Here is a 21204-nt window from a genome sequence, read left to right as displayed (position 1 = left end):
TCGGTGCCTGGACTCCGGAGACAGCGCTCTCAGCATCGGTTTGCCTCTGGAGGTTACCCGTCCTGGGGGTGCCATGGTCTGAGGCTGCGATGGCTCCGTGAGCGCTATCAAGTCCCGTGCCGAGGCAAAGGTCTCCGGCGTAGATGGGACTAACAGCTCGACCCCTGATCTCAAGGGGGAGCTAGGAGGGGCTGGACTCGACGGACCTTCCGGACCTGGAGTCGACAGCAGCCCTGCAGGCGGTGCCGCGGCCAAGGTAGGTGCCGGGCGTTCCACTCGAGCCTGCCTAGATGGTGTTGCAGACGTCGAGGGTCTTGGATCTGCTCCCAGTGCCGGGGATGGACGGTGCCGGGGAGTCTTGCCGGTGCCGGCGCGGTCCGGTGCCGGAGTAGAAGTGGCCGGTTGCGCCGCCGGTACCGGAGTCAGTGCCGCTTCCACTAGGAGAGCGCGGAGTCTTTGATCCCTCTCCTCCTTTGTGCGAGGCTTAAAGGCCTTGCATATACGAGACTTCTCACTGATGTGCGATTCCCCCAGGCACTTGAGGCACGTGTCGTGGGGATCGCTAGTCGGCATCGGCTTCTTTCATGCCGAGCACTGCTTGAAGCCCGGTGAACCAGGCATGAGACCGGTGCCGGGTGCTGGGAAGGGCAACGGCCCACCCGCAAACAAGTTATACAACTATATACAATAAACAACTAACTAGTATACTACTTTAAACTGTCTATAAAACTATTTACAACTACGACTACGAACAGTGTACAGGAGAGCTAGGTACGTGGAGGACAGCAAGCCGCACTCCACAGTTCCAGCAACCGACACGGCGATAAGAAGGAACTGAGGAGCGGGCGGGCCGGCAGGGGTATACATCAAGTGCCATAGTGGCGCCACTCTAGGGGGCGACCTGCAGGCCCACTGGAGTTGCTAGGGTAAAAAAGTTTCCGGCAAACGTGCACGCGCAGCGCGCACACCTACCTGGAATGGATATGAGCAATCACTCGAAGAAGAACTGTGACTTCTGTGACCTCCGTGACAGACTTGCAGCCTTACTGATGATTGCAGGCAGGATGCCCTGTGCATTACAACAGCCATGGCTGTTCTTGCCACCGTGTCTGCCACATGAAGGAACACTTGTAGTGCAGTTCTGGCGACAAGTTGTCCCTAAAGGATTAAATCTTTGAACTGTTCCCGCCTCTCCTCTGGAAGGTCATTAATAAAAGAACTCAGTTTGCCATAGCTGTCAGTCATACTTGCCCATAAGAACATAAGAACGGCCGTACCAGGTCAGACCAAAGGTCCATCTAGCCCAATATCTGTCTACCAACAGTGGCCAATGCCAAGTGCCCCAGAGGGAGTGAAGCTAACAGGCAATGATCAAGTGATCTCTCTCCTGCCATCCCATCTCCATCCTCTGATGAACAGAGGCTAGTGACATCATTCTTTACCCTTCCTGGCTAATAGCCATTTATGGACTTAGCCACCATGAATTTATCCAGTTCCCTTTTAAACATTATTATAGTCCCAGCCTCCTCAGATAAGGAGTTCCACAAGTTGACTGTGCGCTGTGTGAAGAAGAACTTCCTTTTATTTGTTTTAAACCTGCTACCTATTAATTTCATTTGGTGACCCCTAGTTCTTGTATTATGGGAATAAGTAAATAACTTTTCCTTATCCACTTTCTCCATATCACTTATGATTTTATATACCTCTATCATATCCCTCCTTAGTCTCCTCTTTTCCAAGCTGAAGAGGCCTAGCCTCTTTAATCTTTCCTCGTATGGGACCCTCTCCAAACCCCTAATCATTTTAGTTGCCCTTTTCTGAACCTTTTCTAGTGCTGAAATATCTTTTTTGAGGTGAGGCGACCACATCTGTACACAGTATTCGAGATGTGGGCGTACCATGGATTTATATAAGGGCAATAATATATTCTCAGTCTTATTCTCTATTCCCTTTTTAACGATTCCTAACATCCTGTTTGCTTTTTTGACTGCCTCTGCACACTGCGTGGACATCTTCAGAGAACTATCCACAATGACACCAAGATCTTTTTCCTGACTTCTTGTAGCTAAATTAGCCCCCCATCATATTGTATGTATAGTTGGGGTTATTTTTTCCAATGTGCATTACTTTACATTTATCCACATTAAATTTCATTTGCCATTTTGTTGCCCAATCACTTAGTTTTGTGAGATCTTTTTGAAGTTCTTCACAATCTGCTTTGGTTTTAACTATCTTAAGTAGTTTAGTATCAGGAGCATGCGGTAGTTTCCTACACAGAACTGTAAGGTCTCAGAAGAGAAGACCTTTTGCCTCTTCCACTCCTTATCTGCAGAGTTGATCTATATGGCGGCTGTTTGCCGTGTTGGTTTGAGGACTCCATTACCAGGAAATTGGGGGAAGGGTGGGGGGGAAAAGGAGGGGGGAAGGAAGTTTATACACTTGGCGGGCATGTAATACTACCTGTCCACCCTCTTACATGTTAGTGGGACAGTAGCTGGTGTTTGCCAAACAGCCTCTCCTGGCTCCATCAGGGCATCATTTATGGATAGCGCAATTTTAGAGGTTTAAGAGGTCTGGAGAATCTGGAGGAGTTTGTGCTGCATGTCAGACACAGGGATTTCCTGACTCTGCACTACCCTTTTAAACAATTTTTGGAACTGGTTAAAATCATCGGCAGTGATGGGAGCATTATGGTTTTGTCTGCTGATCAGGAGTTATGTGCAGGTGAGATCATGTCCTGCTCTGTGCCCTCCTCTTTCTCGTCCCCCATTTCCTCAGGGACATCAGAGGTCTCCGGTATGCAGCACGGTGGTGGCAATCTTATCTCACCTCTAAGAGGGGTTGGAGGTCAGTTGTAATGTGCCCCGTATGCTGCTCCTGGGTCTCAGGGTGACCACTGCATGGGAAAAGGCATGGGTGGGCACATCCATGGCTGTCCGTATTAAGGCTGAATATCTTGCCCACATTGAGCCCTTGATTTCATGGGTCCCAAAGGCGGTCTGTTTTTGACAGGTGAAGAGTGCCGCAAAGCAAAAGCAACCTCTTCCTGTTTATCATCCTCAATGCTAGAGAATGGAGGGGCAGTGGGTGAGGCTGATTGCTCCAGTGCTATATGCTCTGGGGAGTCATCAGTGCTGAAGAGCAGCAAGAGTGGTACTGAGGATACCATGATGTCTTTCTGGTGTAGAAACTGATGTGGTGCCGTCAATTTTGATACCAATGTCAGTATTTTAGATGGTGCCAGGGACGTTGCCAATGGTTTCCGACCTGACTTGCTCAGTGTGGACTATGCCATCTTAGCCCTCTCTGTCGGTGCCAAGGAAGTTGTCTGCACTAGTGGTGGTGGCACAGCCACTGGTGAGGGGTTTGGCACTGTGTATTTCACCGGTGTTGTTGGTGCCGTAGAGGAGGAGGAAGGTTTAGATGTGTGCCTCGACTCCTTCTCTTTCAAATGGAGTCCCAGTTTGGATGGTTCCAGAGGTGCCTGATGCCTCAAAGGTGCTTACCTGCGATGCAGTTGGCACTGAGGACAGCGACCTAGAAGAAGACCATTTTTTTTTAGTCTCTGTGGTGAGGTCATAGCTCTTTTCCTCAATCTTTTTGAGGAATAAGCCTTATCCTTCACTGAGGGTGATGTACCTGGGAGTCTTTCGGCCACCCAGAGGCCAGTTAGAGGAGCTTCAGATGGAGGTCTCAATCCTGTCTAGCTCTGGCCTTCAAAGTACTGCACTGAGTGCACTTCTGAGAGATGTGTGACTCACCAAGACAATGGACACAGAGGGAATGACTGTCAGACAGGGATAGCATCTCAGCAGGCGCCATATCTTTTAAAACCAGGAGAACCAGGCATTGTTGAGTGGGGTTGAATGTTTCCTGCTCTGAGGAAAGAAAAAGAAAAAATTTAAGTAACAAAGACTTATGAAGACTAGCTAAACTACTACTAACTATATATGAAACTTTAAACTATTTCAAACTAGTTTTTCTAGGCTTGTCACAGATGCTGGGACATCGCTATGGAGCTTCAGCTCAGGCTGGGACCAATTGAGAAGGAACTGAGCGTGCTGAGTCGCACATACAATAGATGAGATGCCGATGGTGCTGCAAGACAACCACGGTGCATGCACAATCCAGATGGATACTGCTGCTGAAATTCTCCGATCAACAGCACAGGGGTGCACAGACACCTGAAGTGGAGTACCCACAGGGACATCATTCTAAGAAGAAGAATATCTTTCTATGTAAAAAACGTACTGTGCACAGTTTTCAAATTTAAATAGATTTCTATCTTACCTGTAAATGGTATTTCTGTAATGGGCAATGTCAGTCTCTAACCAGATGAAAGTTTTGCTTAAGTCACTCTTGAACAAGCAGAAATGATTAGTGAAAGAGCAGAAGTTCTGGCCACCAATGCAGATGATCTAGCAGCCTCACCCATGAATGCTATTTAAGTATATTTATAAATTGAGAGGGGAGAGGCACTTGGCTGGAGTGAGAAATGGTTAAATAAGAATAAGAAAATCACACCCAAGTTTGGCTTAAGTGATGCACTTAACCAACAATAATAAAACAGAGAAAAAACGAAGTTGAAACTAGATATAAAGAAAAAGTGATTGGCCTCGATGAAAAATATTTCAGAAATAGGACAAACAACAAATAAGCACACTAACAGTGCAAACCACATTACAACAGAATAATGGTCTTATCGACTCTTAATAGATAAGAAAACCTCTCTTTTCTCTGAATGGGTAAAATCAATCTCTAACTTAAGGGGATCTGTGCACTATTTCTTCAACAACAATAGGGCAGGAAAATTTCTGAAGATCATAAGTTAAAAAAGCTGTATCAGCACAAATGCAAGTGTCTATATTGTCTGTGATCCAGAGCATTATACGTAACACTGATACATATTATGATTCACCTGGAAAAATATTTGTATGGGCTTTTAGCCTCTCAGAATAAATGGACAAATTCTCATGAACCCCAAGCCCCTATGTTCTATTGATATAAAGTTGTGTGGCCCTTTCAATGATTTAAATATAAAGGCACTCCTTTCAGAGAGGCTGGAGCTTTGAATTACCTCTGAGAGCACCGTGCATTGTAGTTGAGAGGTCTGACATGAGACAAAGACTCCTACCCTGGCCTGGATGAACTACTTTGCCCACCTGATTTGAAGAACACCAAGACTACAGAAAGCTTGAGCCTCAAATATAAATTCTGCAATTTCATTGTCTACTCATAGTTCTCCAAAAGTGACATAAGCAAAAAAAAAAGTGCTATGTAATATACTGACTGTCCATGTGAGGCCACCTATTTGCACTGAAAACTTTTATGTGGCCATTTTGCAAACACCATATGTAATATTTTGTAATCTTTTTTCTTTTTAAAAGAATATAATTTAACATATAACTAATCATGTTAAACTTACATAATAAAATAAAAAGATGTACAACATAGCCTTGTTAATGTTAGTATGAGAACAGTATAACTTTCATTTACTGACCTGCAGTGCTTAAAATTGTTTAACCGTTTACAGTTTTTCCATTTATTAGTTTTAATTCCTCTCTACCCTGCAAAATTGGACTCATGGTAACTAAGGCACCTGGATTTACAGGCAGGCAGATATAAGAAATTATATACAATTTTAAGATGCTTCTTTAATGTAATATTAAAGTTAAAATAAAAGCAGTCACATGCAAAGTAACAATGCAGAATTTAAGGTTCTCAGTACAACATTAACCTGATCACATAACATTTATTTTTTTTATTAATTATTCCTAGGTTTAGATATTAAATATGTAATTTACCATATTTCTGTTTATGCTGTTAAATATGTCACACATGGCTAGGTTAACATCACTGTAATATAACATTTTTGTTAGTAAATAAATGTATATTTGAAAACGCGTAACAAAAAAATCCCCTCAGAAAATCAGGTTCAGTTTTGTTTAGTTGAATTAGTAGGGGCATAGTTATTCCTTATCTTACCAATGAAGAAAGTCAGGTATGTCATTGAGAAGCTGAGAATTACTTCTGTTAATCCATCACTGAAGATATGAGATAGCCAATATATAACTATTCTTGAACTCAAAAATCCAAATATGGTACTTGCAAAAAATTTTAATACTAGTTTAATAATAATTTATTTTGCTGTAAAAGAAGAAAATAAGATTGAATTACAAATTAGTAATTCACATTTAAAAAATGCATTCAAGTGAAGTTAAAATTTCTGTTGCACAAGAGTGACTTCTTGTCCCTATATCTTCTGGAATGCAAGTCTTCAACACACCAAATTCAAACATTCGATAACTAGGAAACACTCAGTTAAGCTCTCTCCGCATATTTTCAAAAAGAACATTAGTTTGACAACAACAACAACAAAAAAACCCCACAGACTTATGACAACCAAGAAAGATATTTGAGGACAAGAAAGTATTGTAGTACAACAGCAATCTTAATGAATTTTTGTAAGCAAATTTCCACTGTATTTTTAAATATGTGAATTAGCTAAGCTAGCAGAGGGTTTTGACATCTCTATCAAAAAATGAGTTTACTCTTTCATATCTTTGCATGCAATGTCAGATAATGATTTTAATCTTTCAGTGTTTAACTCCAAGGTCATCCAGAACAACAGACCTTCAGAAAGAGTGACTGCTGGAGATTGGCTGCAAAGGTAAGAGCCTACCCATGGTTGAACTTTTTCAAATTTTATGCCAAGCTCAACACTGGCCACAGTTCTACTTCATCTCTAAAAAACCCCTCCCAACAATCTGTCATGAGGTATAGGACTATGGTGACTACAGCAAACTATACACAAAGCATCAAAGCTCAGAAACAAGACTGCCATGAACACTGGGGGAAATTGCAGCCAGAGGCGGCTCTAGAAATTTCGCCACCCCAAGCACTGCGGCATACCACGGGGGTGCTCTGCCGGTCATCGGGAGGGTGGCAGGCAGCTCCAGTGGACCTCCAGCAGGCTTGCCTGAGGAGAGTCCGCTGGTCCTGTGGTCCACTGGTCCTGCAGCTTTGGTGGACCTCCCGCAGGCACGTCTGCAGGAGGTCCACCGGAGCCACCTGCCGCCCTCCCGGCAACCGGCAGAGCGCCCCCTGCGGTATGCCACCCCAAGCACGCGCTTGGCATGCTGGGGCCTGGAGCCGCCCCTGATTTCAGCTCCAAAAACACACGAAGCATAGTCAATATTGTCAATTTAAAAAAGGTTACATAAAACTGACAATAGGACCAAATCCTTTTGAGGGCCTCCTGATGACCTCCAACAGGGAGGTGATTGGAAACACAAGATCCTTCAGAGTCTTTAAAAGATAAATACACTCCCTATAACAAAAATGGTGAAAAATAAATTTGTTTGGTCCCTTTCTCTAAACAGCCACAATAGGGTAAGACCTGTGGTGGTCAGACTCTTATAAGCCTCCTAAAATTCAGAAGTGTTGATAAGTCCCCTATGATGATTTGGGAGCTTTGTCTGTCCAAATTATGAATTCTGGTTGACATAATGAAATTTTATAATAAAAATCACTGTATCATGAACGCCTCTCTCTCTGTGTGAATCCACCGTGTCTTACCAGCCTGAAAAGCATGCCTTCCTCAGACTGAGGATAACAGGAAAGTACTTTGAACTCAACAACCCAATTCAGGTGAAAACACTGTGAAATAACATGTGACCTCAAGCTTAAGGAAACCAGTTTTACCCTGCCCCTCTGCAGGGATGGGACGGGGAGGGGGGAAGGAAGGTTGGATCTGTGGAATGTTACCAAAAGACACAACAAAGGAAGCAGATGTTGGAAGTGGGGCATACAAATGAGAGAAAGAACACAGGAAAAGGAAGCACGTGGCAGAAGAGAGCATACTCATAGGAGCTGGGAGAAAGAGAACTTCATGAAGGAGAAGCACCCCAGAGTGAAGAAGCCTGGGTGAAGCAGCAAACCCTGTCTGCTTTGCTGGACGCAGATGGTCACCCCTAAGGACTCCCATGGGAAGGATTAGCTAGGAAGGGTGTATTGCAGTTAGAATGTTTATTCTTTTCCAAATGATTTGTTTTCTCTTGTGCTTTATATGATTAAAGACATAAGCAAATGTGTTAGACTCTGTGGAAAGTTAATCCATGTGTGTTATATGTTTTGCAATTACTATGAGCCTCCAGAAAGAATTAAACTATAAATCAGAAGGCTTACAGCTTGAGGTACAGTTCTGAAAGAGGATATATTTAAGTATGAGGGAGTCTGAAGAGTTAACCCTATGCTCGGGGCAGGAGGGAGGCAAGGCAGCTGGACAGTGGATTACAGTTCTCAGAAGGGAGAATTAGACAAAGAGAATTTGCACCTTGAGGTTGTGCCTAGGGAACCCAAGATTGAGCAGTGACTGGACTCTGTGCAAACTTTGGAGGCTTAAAACACTCAAGGATCCAGAGGCTTGGACCTCCTCACAGCAGTCTGGAGGATGGCCAGCAGAGGGCGCCCAACTGGATCTTTGAAACTCCCAATGAGCTTAAAGTCGGACATGTAAATATGTGTCTTCCAAATAAGCCCCCTCACAATCCACTGACAAAAATCTGATTCTTGCAACACACATGCTCAGCCCAGTGGCCAAACCTTCTGGTTTCCCAACTGCTATAATCAGTTTATACAATGTCAATTCTAAAATGTCACAATTTTGAAATTTCTGAGGCAACAGGAAATATGAAAAACAAGGTGTTTATTTTAACCCAAATAGCTTTACTGAACTATTTAACATTATAAAAATTAGTATCATTCAGTACTGTTATGCATCTTTACTTCAGAATGTTTTAAATATATTTTATCCTGTTTCAGAAGTATCAATTTCTCATAGATTTTAGTGTGTGTTTACCAGAGAAATCAGAGTTCGGTTGCATAACTAGGATCTCACAGGCCTCAGAATAACTGAGGATGAAAAGAGAATAAATATTATGGAAAATATTGCCTTACCAACTTCAGTATGTGGGTCAGATACAAGATCCCTGTAAATTTCAAAAACAATTGCAGTGGTAGCATCATTGAACAAAGACTCTCCTTTAATTAGATGAATGATGATTTTTGAAAGACCTTAAAAAAAGAAAATAGAACAAACTATTATATGAAACTCTTCTACTACACTAATGAAAATCAGGGGGTTAGCTACATGAAAATTGCACCAATTCAACCTAAGGTGTGATTTTAATCCACTTTAAGTAAACCTGCTGCACAAAAGGTTGTGTGGACACACTTTTTTCAACTTAAACCAAATTTATTTCAATTTAGTTTAAGTTGATTTGGAACAGGTTTAAGTTAAACCAGAATAAGCCATTCTTACAATGAAATGAGAGTGTCTACAAAGGGATTTGCAATAGCTTAACTAAATCAGTTAAAAACCAATTTAAGGTAAACTGGTGCAACTTCTGCATGTGGACAAGACCTAAGTTACTTATCCTAAGCAGCATTTCTCTCAATTTCCACAGATTCACATTCTTAAAGTCAAACACCAAGCCATGAAAATAATTTGAGGTAATCTGAGTTTGTACAACCAACAGGCACGTATGTTGATGCAGAAAATATATTTCCAGAGTATCTGAATAGAATCAATAATTTGGAAGATAAGTAGAGAGGTGGCTGCATAAATGGAGATTACTTGCTTATAACCAGGAGTTCTTCAAGATTAGCCTCTGCATATTCACATTTGTGGGATCAAGTAGCTGGCATCACAAGCTTCCAGCATCTTTTGGAAAGCAGTGTCTGTTGGGGCTATTCATCCCTCTTCCCCCCTTTTCCCCCTCCCATCCTGGAGGGTTCTGAAGGTATGAACAATGAGGATGGCCTCAACTGCCCTTCAATTTCTTCCAATAATTTAGGAATTCCTAACCTGAAACTCCAAGGAAGTGGGGCATAGAGCACAAAGTGTGAATATGCAAAGGCTCATCTCCAGTAATTCTTGTTACTGATAAGTATAGAATGAATACTGCCGGATAGTAACTGTGGTTCTTTCAAATGTTCTGCACATGTGAATCCCACTGATGGTGTCTATGTGCCCTAGCACAAAAGTTCAGAAAGTTTTCATTAGCAGCATTTAGTACATGTTATGCATATGACGAGTCCTACAAAAAGAGGGGTATAAGAAGTGTAGATAGCCAGAGTTTGGAGCCCCAGGAGAATAGAGGTGTCATAAACAGATAAGTAAGAGTTAATCGAACAAAAGTACTTCATATCTCTTTTGCCTGTAAAGGGTTAACAAGATCAGTGAGCCTGGCTGTCACCTGACCAGAGGACCAATCAGGGGAAAGGATACTTTCAAATCTTGAGGGAGGGAAGTTTTTGTGTGTGCTGTTAGTGTTTGGTTGCTGTTCTCTCTGGGTTCTGAGAGACGTGCAACCAGGTTTCTCTCCAATCTCTCTGATACAGTCTCTTATATGTCCAGAATAGTAAGTACTAGGTAGTTAAGGCGAGTTAGGCTTATGTTTGTTTTCTTTATCTGCAAATGTGTATTTGGCTGGAAAGAGTTCAAATTTGTAGTTTGCTGAAAGGATTTTAATTTGTACTTGTATACTTAGGCTGGGAGGGTATTCCCAGTGTCTATAGCTGAAAGACCCTGTAACATATTCCATCTTAAATTTACAAAGATAATTTTTACTGTTTTTCTTTCTTTAATTAAAAGCTTTTCTTGTTTAAGAACCTGATTGTTTTTTTATTCTGGTGAGACCCCAGGGGACGGGGTCTGGATTCACCAGGGAATTGGTGGGGAGAAAGGAGGGAAGGGGGAGAGAAAGGTTATTTTCTCTCTGTGTTAGGATTACTTTCTCTCTCAGGGAGAGTCTGGTAGGGGGAGAGATGGATTTTCCTCTCTGTTTCAAGATTCAAGGAGTTTGACTCACAGTGATCTTCCAGGGTAACCCAGGGAGGGGAAGCCTGGGAGAGGCAACGGTGAGGGAAAGGGTTTACTTTCCTTGTGTTAAGATCCAGAGGGTCTGGGTCTTGGGGGTCCCCAGGCAAGGTTTTGGGGGGAACAGAGTGTACCAGGCACTGGAATTCCTGGTTGGTGGCAGCGCTACAAGTACTAAGCTGGTAATTGAGCTTAGAGGAATTCATGCTGGTACCCCATCATTTGGACGCTAAGGTTCAGAGTGGGGAATTATACCATGACAAGAGGATGATTTGCAAAAGATTACAAGTGAGAAATGAAGACAAGAAGATTTACAGCCAGAAAGAACAGGAGGAAAGCCAGAGAATTGCACCAACACCAGGAAGAGGCAAATGTACGTGACCGGGAACTCCCTCCTAAGAACAGACAGGCCCAGGGGTGGCTCCAGGCCCCAGCACGCCAAGCACGTGCTTGGGGCGGCATGCCGCGGGGGGCGCTATGCCGGCCGCCGGGAGGGCGGCAGGCGGCTCTGGTGGACTTCCCGCAGGTGTGCCTGCGGAGAGTCCGCTGGTCCTGCAGCTCCAGTGGACTTCCCGCAGGCATGCCTGCGGGAGGTCCACCAAAGCCGCAGCTCTGGTGGACCGCGGGACCAGCGGACCCTCCACAGGCACGCCTGCGGGAGGTTCATCGGAGCCGCCTGCCGCCCTCCCGGCAGCCAGCATAGCGCCCCCCACGGCATGCCGCCGTTCTTGGGGCGGCGAAGTGTCTAGAGCCACCCCTGGACAGGCCTGTCATTGGAGTGGATCTGGAGAACAGAAGGGTATGATGTCTATTGGGAGCTAAAATATGGAATGCAGAGATGAGGCTGAAGAGGCTCCTAATGGGAGCAGGAAAGAATCCACTGATTGTCCCTCATGTGGGAATAAATTATACTGATAAATTCTCAGTGAAATGCATCAAGGAAGACTTCACCAGGCTGGGGAAAATGCTTAAAGATATGGATGCTCAGGTGATCTTCAGTGGAATCCTATCCCTCCCTAGAAAGCACCACAAGATTATAATTAGGGCCCTACAAAATTCACAGCCATGAAAAATGCGTCACGGACTGTGAAATCTGGTCTTTTGGATGCTTTTACCCTATACTATACAGATTTCACAGGGGAGACCAGTGTTTCTCAAATTGGGAGTTCTGATTCAAAATGGCATTACAGAGGGATCAAAAGGTTATTTTAGGGGAGGGTCACAGTATTGCCACCTTTACTTCTGCACTGCCTTCAGAGCTGGGCGGCGAGAAAGTAGTGGCTTTTGGCCAGGTGCCCAGCTCTGAATGTAGCACCTCGCCAGCAGCAGCGCAGAACATAGGTGGCGAGTTCCCTATTCAGAGCCAGTGGCCCAACTCCACCAAAATTTGCCCCCCCCCCGAGTATCCCATAGCCCTGACTTGCTGCCCCCACTCCCCTACTCGCCTTTCCCGGGCCCCAGAGCGTCTCCGTCTTTGTTTCCTCCCTGCAGCGACTGCTGCCGCAGGGTCCTAGTGCCATACTTCTCCACTGCCAGGGCAGACTGACTCTGAGCCTGTCCTTCTCCCTCAAACCCTTCCCTTTTCTGGCACCCCTCCCCCCACCCACAGTCACTGCTCCTGTCCCATGTTGGGCCAGGAGGCAGCCCCATCCCTTACCCCCAGTGAAGCTACAGACAGGGGCAACAGCAGGGGAGAAGACACACGCAGCACCCCATGGCACCCACCACGGGGGAGATGAGGGAGATTCCTGGACCGGAGAGAGGCCCTAGGAGCACATGCAGTGACAGTGTGCTGCTGGGGCAGGAAAGGGGGGCTCCTCCCCCAGAGCTTGCTGCTGCCAGCAGGGAAAGGGCTGAGGGGAATCCTTCTCTTTGTCCCATCCCAGAGCAGCCTGCTGCACTCCAAACTTATCCCCAGCCCTGCCCCACCCCAGAGCGCACCCCCCCCCCCGAGATTTTACCCCCTACCACCCTAGCCCTGAGTCCTTCCAGCAGCCCAAATACCTTATCCCCAGTCCCAGCCAGAGCCCTCACCCTGTTACTCTCGCCCTGAGCCATTCCCACACCCCAAACCCCACATTGCCAGCCCCAGAGCCCTCACCCCCTAAACCTCTACTCTCATGCTGAGCCCCTCCCACACTCCAATCCCCTCATCTGCAGCCACACCCCACAGACCTCACCCCTGCACCCCATCCCTCTGCACTCCTCCCATCCCCAAACTCCCTCCCAGAGTCTGCATCCTGCACCCCAATCTCTTGCCCCAGCCTAGGGCCTGCACCCAAGACCTCCTCCCTCACCCAAACTGCCTCCCAGAGCCTTGGGCAAGTGGGGGGCAGAGTTTGGGGTGTGGAGTTTGGGCAGGGGCAGGTTCTGGGCACCACTAAAATTTCTACAAACCTGCCACCCTGGTGCAGAAGTAAGGGTGGAAATACCATACCATGCCACCCTTACTTCTGCGCTGCTACTAGCGACGACTCTGCCTTCAGAGTTGGGCTCCCGGCCAGCAGCTGCCGCTCTCTAGCCGTCCAGCTCTCAAGGCAGCAACACCAGCAGCAGCTGCACAGAAGTAAGGGTAGCAGAAATGCAACCCCCCTCACCCACCTTACAATAACCTTGCAATTCCCACACAACTCCTTTTTGAGTCAAGACTCCTACAATTACACCACCATGAAATTTCAGTTTTAAATTGCTGAAATCATGCAATTTACAATTTAAAAATCCTATGACCATGAAATTGTCCAAAATGGACCATGAATTTGCTAGGGCCCTAATTATAATGATCAATAGATGACTCAGACAATGATGCTATAAAAAGGGTTTTGTGATGTTCGACCACTGGGAGGCATTCATGGACAGTCAACTGTTCTCATGGGATAGACTGCACCTGAATAAGGAAGAAAATAGATTTCTGGGATTAAGGTTCCAACAACTGATTAAAAGAGCTTTAAAAGAGAACATTACTCACCTTGTGCAATAAAGGGAGGTTCTGGCACTGTGACACCAACTCCCCTCCCCCCGCAAGTTCCTTCTCTATAGCAGAGTCTAGTAATAAAACTCAAAAGCAGAGGGGAGGAGGGAGAGTAATGGAGCATTCACAGGGACACACATCTCAAAGAACCTCTATTACTGCACAAGGTGAGTAATGTTCTCTCCTTTGAGTGATGTCCCTGTGGGTGCTCCACTTTAGGTGACTTCATAGCAGTCTCCTCTGGTGGAAAGAGCGGGCTTTGGAGTTGAAGTTGTAGCAGATGGAAGTATGGTGTGCCCAAACATAGCATCAGAAGATGCAAGTTGTTGCAAAGCGCAATGCTGAGTAAATGTGCATGGTGAAGCCCAGCTTCTGGCCCTAGATTTCTGTGATGGGAACATTATTAAGAAACACTATGGAGGCTGAGAGGCCTCTGGTAGAATGCATGCAGATCCCCCATAGGGGGTTGCTGTTTATGCTGGAGGTAACTAGGGTGACCAGATGTCTCAATTTCATAGGGACAGTCCCAATTTTGGGGGCTCTTTCTTATATAGGCACCTATTACTCCCCACCCCCTGGCCCAATTTTTCACTTGCCCTCTGGTCACCCTAGAAGTAACATGCTTTTATGCAGTCTGATATCCAGTTGCATAGACTTTGTTTGGAAATGACATTATCTTTCAATCATTCAGAGATTGAACAAACAGTTTTGGAGACTTGCGAAAAGATTTTGTTCTATCAATGAAGAAGGCTATAGCCCTGAGGATACCCAGGGAGTGTAATCTGGACTGTCGCTTGTCCACATGTGATTTAGGAAAAAATGTCAGTACATGTGTTGGTTGGTTGAGGTGAAAAGATGAGACAACTTTAGGTAGGAACTTGGGATGTGGTCTAAGGGATACTTTATCTTTATCGGTCATGATTGCTGCCAGTTCTCCAACCCTCCTGGCATATGGAATGGCCACTAGGAATGCAACCTTCATGGAAAGGTGTAGCAGGAAGCTTATAGCCTTGGGCTCAAAAGGTGGGGGCATAGAGGACTAAGTTAAGGTCCCATGGTGGCATGAGGTTCTGAACTTCCAGGTAGGAACTGGAAAGACGCTTAAAAAAGCATTTAGGGAGCGGATGCGTAAATGTAGAGAATCCATCTATTTTATGATGGAATGCTGTGATGATGGACAGATGTACATGTATCAAACTCATGGAGAGGCCCGTCTGTTTGAGTTCCAGCAAGTAGTCTAGAATGTTTGCATTGGCACTATGAGTTGAATCGCCTCCATTTATGTATGTACGTGAGTTGGATAGTTGTCCTATAGCTGTTTAAGTCATGCAGTAGCCAAACTTTGAGATGAAGTCTCCAGGGATCTGAATGGATAATGTGACCTGCGTCCTGCGATAGCAGTGAGGTAGAAGTGAGAGTGTGCATGGTGGACAGATGGCCATGTGCAGAATAAGGGTACCCTGTTTGTCATGACCATGTGGGGACTATTAGGATCACTCTGGATCCGTCTTGTTTGATCATGTGAAGCATACGGGCTAGAAGGGGGGTGGGAGGGAAGGGGTACAGTAAGGGAGCATTCCACTTGATGAGGAAGGTGTCGCCCATAAAGTGTGGACCGAGTCCTGCTCTGGAGCAGAACTGGGGGCATTTGGTGTTTTGTGCAGTTGCAAAAAGATCTATTGTTGGGAACCCCCATGTTGGAAAAATGTCCAGGATTACCCATGTGTTCAACTCCCACTAGTGATCACGCTAAAACTTCCTGTTCAGGGTATTCTGACAGCCAGGTTGGTCTGATGCCGTAATACGGACATTGTGCTTGATGCACCACTGCCAAAGTCGCATGGCTTCCACACAGAAGGAGTGTGATCATGCTCCCTCTTGTCTGTTTATGTAGAATCTACAAGCCACATTGTCCGTGAAAATCTGCACCATCTTGTCTCTGATTAGCAATAGGAAGAGGGAGCAAGTTCCAAACTGCTCGCAGTTCTAGCAGGTTTATAAGAAAATGGGACTCCACTATCGACCATCAGCCCTGTATAGAATGTACTTGCAGACGTGCTCCCCACCCTAGAACGTATGCATCTGCGGTGATAGTGAGCAATGGTGGATTCTGTAGGAAGGGCACCCCTCCCACCCCTGATGTTGTACGGATTGGGCCACCATAAAAAGGAGTCTTTGATTGTACCCGCATGGTGAGGCGCTTGTTTATACTGTGCCTACGTGGGACATAATTTGTCTGGAGCCTAGCTTGTAGATACCGCATATTGGTCTTGCGTGTTGGACAACAAACATCGTTGAGGCCATGTGGCCTAGAATTTGTAGGCAAGTTCTGGCAGACACTTGAGGGCTGTTTTGCACTGTGGAGATCAAGTTGGTTAGAGTCAGAAATTATTTTGTTGGTAGGGAGGCAGTTGCCTTGAAGTGGAGATCTGCTCCAATAAATTTCAGGTGTTGAACTGGTGTTAAAGTACATTCTGTATGTTTATCTGAAGGCCTAACCTGTGTGTTCAGTGGACTCTATGGCTGCTTGTAGTGTTGGTGCTTTCAGCAGACAGTCATCCAAGTAAGGAAATGTCATGATTCCCTCCCTGTGTAGATAGGCAGCTACTATGGCTAATACCTTTCAGAATTCCCAAGGCGTAGTGAAAAGGCCGAAGGGTAGAATTTTGTATTGGAAATGGTCCTGACCTATTACAAATCGTAGAAATTTTCGATGTGAGGGATGTACGTATGTATGTATGAAAATATGCATCCAGGAGGTTGAGGGCTGAGAACCAGTCCCCCCTTCCTAATGCTGGGTTTATGGAGCCTAGTGTGACCATTTTGAATAGCTGTTTTTTCACATATTTGTTGAGTCGCCATAGGTCGAGGATAGATCTCCAATCTCCTGGTTTTTTCTGTAAAAGCAGCAAAGAATCCTGTGGCACCTTATAGACTAACAGACGTTTTGGAGCATGAGCTTTCGTGGGTGAAAATAGTGGGACTAGAACCCGTTCCCTCTATACTCGGATGGTACGGGTTCTACTGCTCCAAGAGATATGAGCTGGGTTACCTCTTCCCACAGTAGATGTTTATGAGAGGGGTCGCCGAAGAGGGACAGGAAACGGGGGTGTCAAACATACTGCTAAGAGTAGCATAAAATCCCTCCTTTGCCTGTAAGGGGTTAAGAAGCTCAAATAACCTGGTTCACACCTGACCAAAAGGACCAATAAGGGAGGAAGATCCTTTCAAATCTGTGGGGGGAGGTTTTAGTTTGTGCTCTCTTTGTTGTTCTCTCTCAGATAGAGAGGGACCAGGGCAGGAAAAAAACAGCTCCTAAAACCCTACCTGAAATAAGTGTCCAAGATTACAAAAATTGTAAGTAATAGCAAGGAAATGCGTTAGATTATCTTTTGTTTTAGCTTGTGAATTTTCCCTATGCTAAAAGGTAATTTTATTCCTGTTTTGTAACTGGGAAGCAGAATCAGAGGGGAATCCTGTGTTTTAAATCTTTTTATTTACCCTGTAAAGTTATCTTCCATCTTAATTTTGCAGGTGTGATTCGTTTACTTTTTTTTTTAAATAACATTCCTCTTTTAAAAACCTAATCGATTTTCAGTGTCCTAAAAACCAGGGATTTGGTCTGTGCTCACTTTGTTAACCTAACAGTTGGTATATTATTGTCAACCCCCCCCCCCAGGAAAGGGGGTGAAGAGGCTTGGGGAGATTTTTTTGGGAGGGAGGGGGTGATAGAGTTCCAAGTGGCCCCATCCCTGAATATTTGCTTAAATCACTTGGTGATGGCAGCAATACTGTCCAAGGACAAGGAAAGGAATTTGTGCCTTGGGGAAGTTTTAACCTAAGCTGGTGGAACATAAGATTAGGGGGTCTTTCATGTAGGTCCCCACATCTGTACCCCAGAGTTCAGAGTGCGGAGGGAACCCTGACAGGAGGTGAGTAGGGGGGTTGGAAGTAAGGGGATTGGAGTAACCAGTTTGGATAATTTCTAATACCCATCTGTCTGTTGTAATACTATGCCAGATCAGGCAAAATGGAAATCAGGCGACCTCAAATGTCTTGCAAGTTGTAGATGGTTCCAGCATTGAAAGAGATGGGGTTATGGATAATGGACCACAACACATATCTGAGAAATTTCAAACATTTGCGAAAGATTGGGGTTTCCTACCCATGGATAGAAGTCTGTATTACCCACAGTCCAATGGACTAGCTGAAAAATATGTACAAATAGTCAAGCAGATACTAACCAAGGAAAATGAAGAGTCAAGACTGTAACGATAGTTTATTAAATTACTGTAACACACTAATGGAATCAGGGGCTTCACCTGCACGGATGTTAATAAGCAGATGGCTCAAATCAGTAATACTTGCGAAGGAATCTCTTTTAAAGTCTAGAGTTACAGATCACAATAAAATAAAACAGAGCTGGATGGATGGATGACAATTGAAATCATTCTATGATACAAATACCAGAACACTGAAATCTCACAAAAAACTCCATCATAATTATGTAAAATTTAAGGGGTCAGTGGCACCCTGGCATAGTAATTTAACTAGCAGATCAACGCAGGTAATATGTCATTCAGACAGAAAATTAACAATTACGTGAATCTGCAGACACCTAAGGACTGTTCATATTGGTGCAACCACATCTGTTAACAAAAATATGATTTGTAATGCTAAAACAGCAAGTGAATCATAGAATCTCACGGTTGGAAGGGACCTCAGGAGGTCATCTAGTCCAATCCTTTACTCAAAGCAGGACCTAATCCCCAACTAAATCATCCCAGCCAGGGCTTTGTCAAGCCTGACCTTAAAAAACTCTAAGGAAGGAGATTCCACTACCTCCCTAGGTAACCCATTCCAGTGCATCACCATGCTCCTAGTGAAAAAGTTTTTCCTAATATCGAACCTAAACCTCCCACGCTGCAACTTGAGACCATTACTCCTTTTTCTGTCATCTGCTACCACTGAGAACAGTCTAGATCCATCCTCTTTGGAACCCCCTTTCAGGTAGTTGAAAGCAGCTATCAAATCCCCCCTCATTCTTCTCTTCTGCAGACTAAATTATCCCAGTTCTCTCAACCTTTCCTCATAGGTCATGTGCTCCAGCCCCCTAATCATTTTTGTTGCCCTCCACTGGACTCTTTCCAATTTTTCCACATCCTTCTTGTAGTGTGGGGCCCAAAACTGGACACAATATTCAGATGAGGTCTCACCAATGCCGAATAGAGGTGAATGATCATGTCCCTCGATCTGCTGGCAATGTTCCTACTTATACAGCCCAAAATGCCACTAGCCTTCTTAGCAACAAGGGCACACTGTTGACTAATATCCAGCTTCTCGTCCACTGTAACCCCTAGGTCCTTTTCTGAAGAAAACACTGATACAAAAAAGCCCTTAGAACTACCCACCAGGCAGACTGAAGAGTACAATCAACACAAATACAATCACCAGATGACACCACAGCTGTGTCACTCCAAATAAAAATGAAAACCCAGAATGGAAGGACTATGGCATGTCCTAATGCTGTTATGAAGCAGGAACATTGGTAATGGCATCTCCAAACTTCTTTTATTTATAGGGAGGATGTATTGTAAATATAATAAATTAACAGTGTACCCAGATATATGTAAGAGAGGCTCAGGAAGTGACATATATGGGTTCTCTCTCTGTCTATATGTGGTGAGCTATGCTGCTGAGAACAGAGTGTTAATATTGGAAAATGCTTGTTAATAAAAAGTTTTATTTTTTTACCCTATCCTGCGTAGATCTCTATTCCTATGAGAAGTCTAATAAAAGACAATACAGTGATGTAGCCTCAATAGACCTCTGCTCTGATCACATATGGCAATTCTCATGTTTTTGATAAGACACAACACTGGTAGTGCAATCAAATTGAATGAAGAGGATGTGTGGAAAATTATACAGCCTGAAGTGGGACCTCAGAAGAGTTACTTTAATTTTCCTGAGCAAGGACCTGTAAATCCTGAATTATCTTTGTCCTCTGGATATGCTCTTGTGATGAAGTGGGAATTTTTTGTAATATTTTTATGAAACCTATGTGTGCTTCAGTTTCCCTTATATTTTGCATGGTTACTCAGTGAGAGAAAAAGGGCTGTTTGCTCTCAGGGCAGGCTAAGAGACACAGGTATGAATGTTGCCCTAGCTGTCTGAGCCTGACTGGTTCATTATAAAAGGACTGTCTGAGGTCAACCCCATATCAATGGAACATCAAAGAACACAGTGAAAAAGCCAATCACCAGGGCATAGCAACCCATGACCAAGAGAGAGATGGATTTTGCCATCTCTCAGCAGGGAAGCTGAGCCCAATGCCCCAGCTCAAAAACAAAGGACTGATAAGGGATAACAGTTGGTTGCTGGAAGGAGTCAGAGGCTTTCACCTGGGAGCTGAACAAGGTCAGACAGAAAGGTTGAGTACAGCTTAGCTGGGCTTTGAGCTAACCAGACTGAACTTGGACTCTGCTTTAATCTTCATTTCTCTATGCCAAACTACAAATTTAATATTCTGTATTCCATCTGACTAATAAACCCTACTCTTTTGACAATGCTGTTAAAGTGTCACTGCAGATACATGGTGAGGTGCATTAATCCCTGAAGACTGCATAAGTGTCTACCAGGAGTGTATCTCAGTATGACTTGCTGAACAGAGCTCACAGTATGAAGCAGGAGTGCTGGAGCCACAGAGGTTCAGTCTAAGAAGGCAGTGAGGCTGCGTGGTCTACCCTGAAGGAAGAGTGAAACTATTTGGGATCTGGCACACAGGAGGGGTTCTCCAAAGCTGGGGGTGTAGCACCAATCCTGTGAATCCGTGACAGTTCCCCACCTTCTACAGTGAAAACTAAGCAGGATTTCAGCATGTTCTTTAGTCTTACCTTACCTCACCTCAAAGGGACATTTGGATAAGAACCAAGAATTATGCCTTATTTTGCACTGAGTCCAGGGAGTGGTTCCATTAACTCAGAAAGAATTTTTTGAGATACATTGTGTGCAATTCTACCCAGGGGATATCAAAGCATAGCACAAGAAATTCTAGCCACTAGAGAGAATTGGCAATTGATGAATGCGGCTAGGACACCATTCATGCAATAGATTTTTTTTTCACTGCAAATCTTAACCATTGCGGTAAAATTATGGCCAAAACCATGCCTATTTTGACCCTCAGATAAGTGATTCTCTGCGCTGGGCTCTAAATAGTCATCTTGATTTTGAACAGCTATTGGGTTTGAATCATTTCTAGCATCTGAGGAGTTACAAATGGGGTCTCTTTTTCTAGACAAAGCACTGATGGATTGTCTTAAGAAAACACTATTTTCAAATAAAGATGCAAAACATA

The 21204-nt window shown here is 44.5% G+C and overlaps 1 protein-coding gene across 1 annotated transcript in view; it reads right to left on the bottom strand.

The window, feature by feature from the left end:
- Window positions 1-21204, bottom strand: part of LOC127051018 (sodium/hydrogen exchanger 10-like) — a 336647-nt gene that overhangs the window by 279847 nt on the left and 35596 nt on the right. The window contains 2 exon segments of the mRNA XM_050952807.1: window positions 5986-6147; window positions 8959-9075. Coding sequence (XP_050808764.1) covers window positions 5986-6147; window positions 8959-9075 — 279 coding nt within the window.

Source organism: Gopherus flavomarginatus, chromosome 5 (genome assembly GCF_025201925.1).
Source record: "Gopherus flavomarginatus isolate rGopFla2 chromosome 5, rGopFla2.mat.asm, whole genome shotgun sequence".
NCBI lineage: Eukaryota > Metazoa > Chordata > Testudines > Testudinidae > Gopherus > Gopherus flavomarginatus.
Note: the sequence above shows the minus strand (reverse complement) of the source record. Positions and strands in the feature narration are given on the sequence as shown.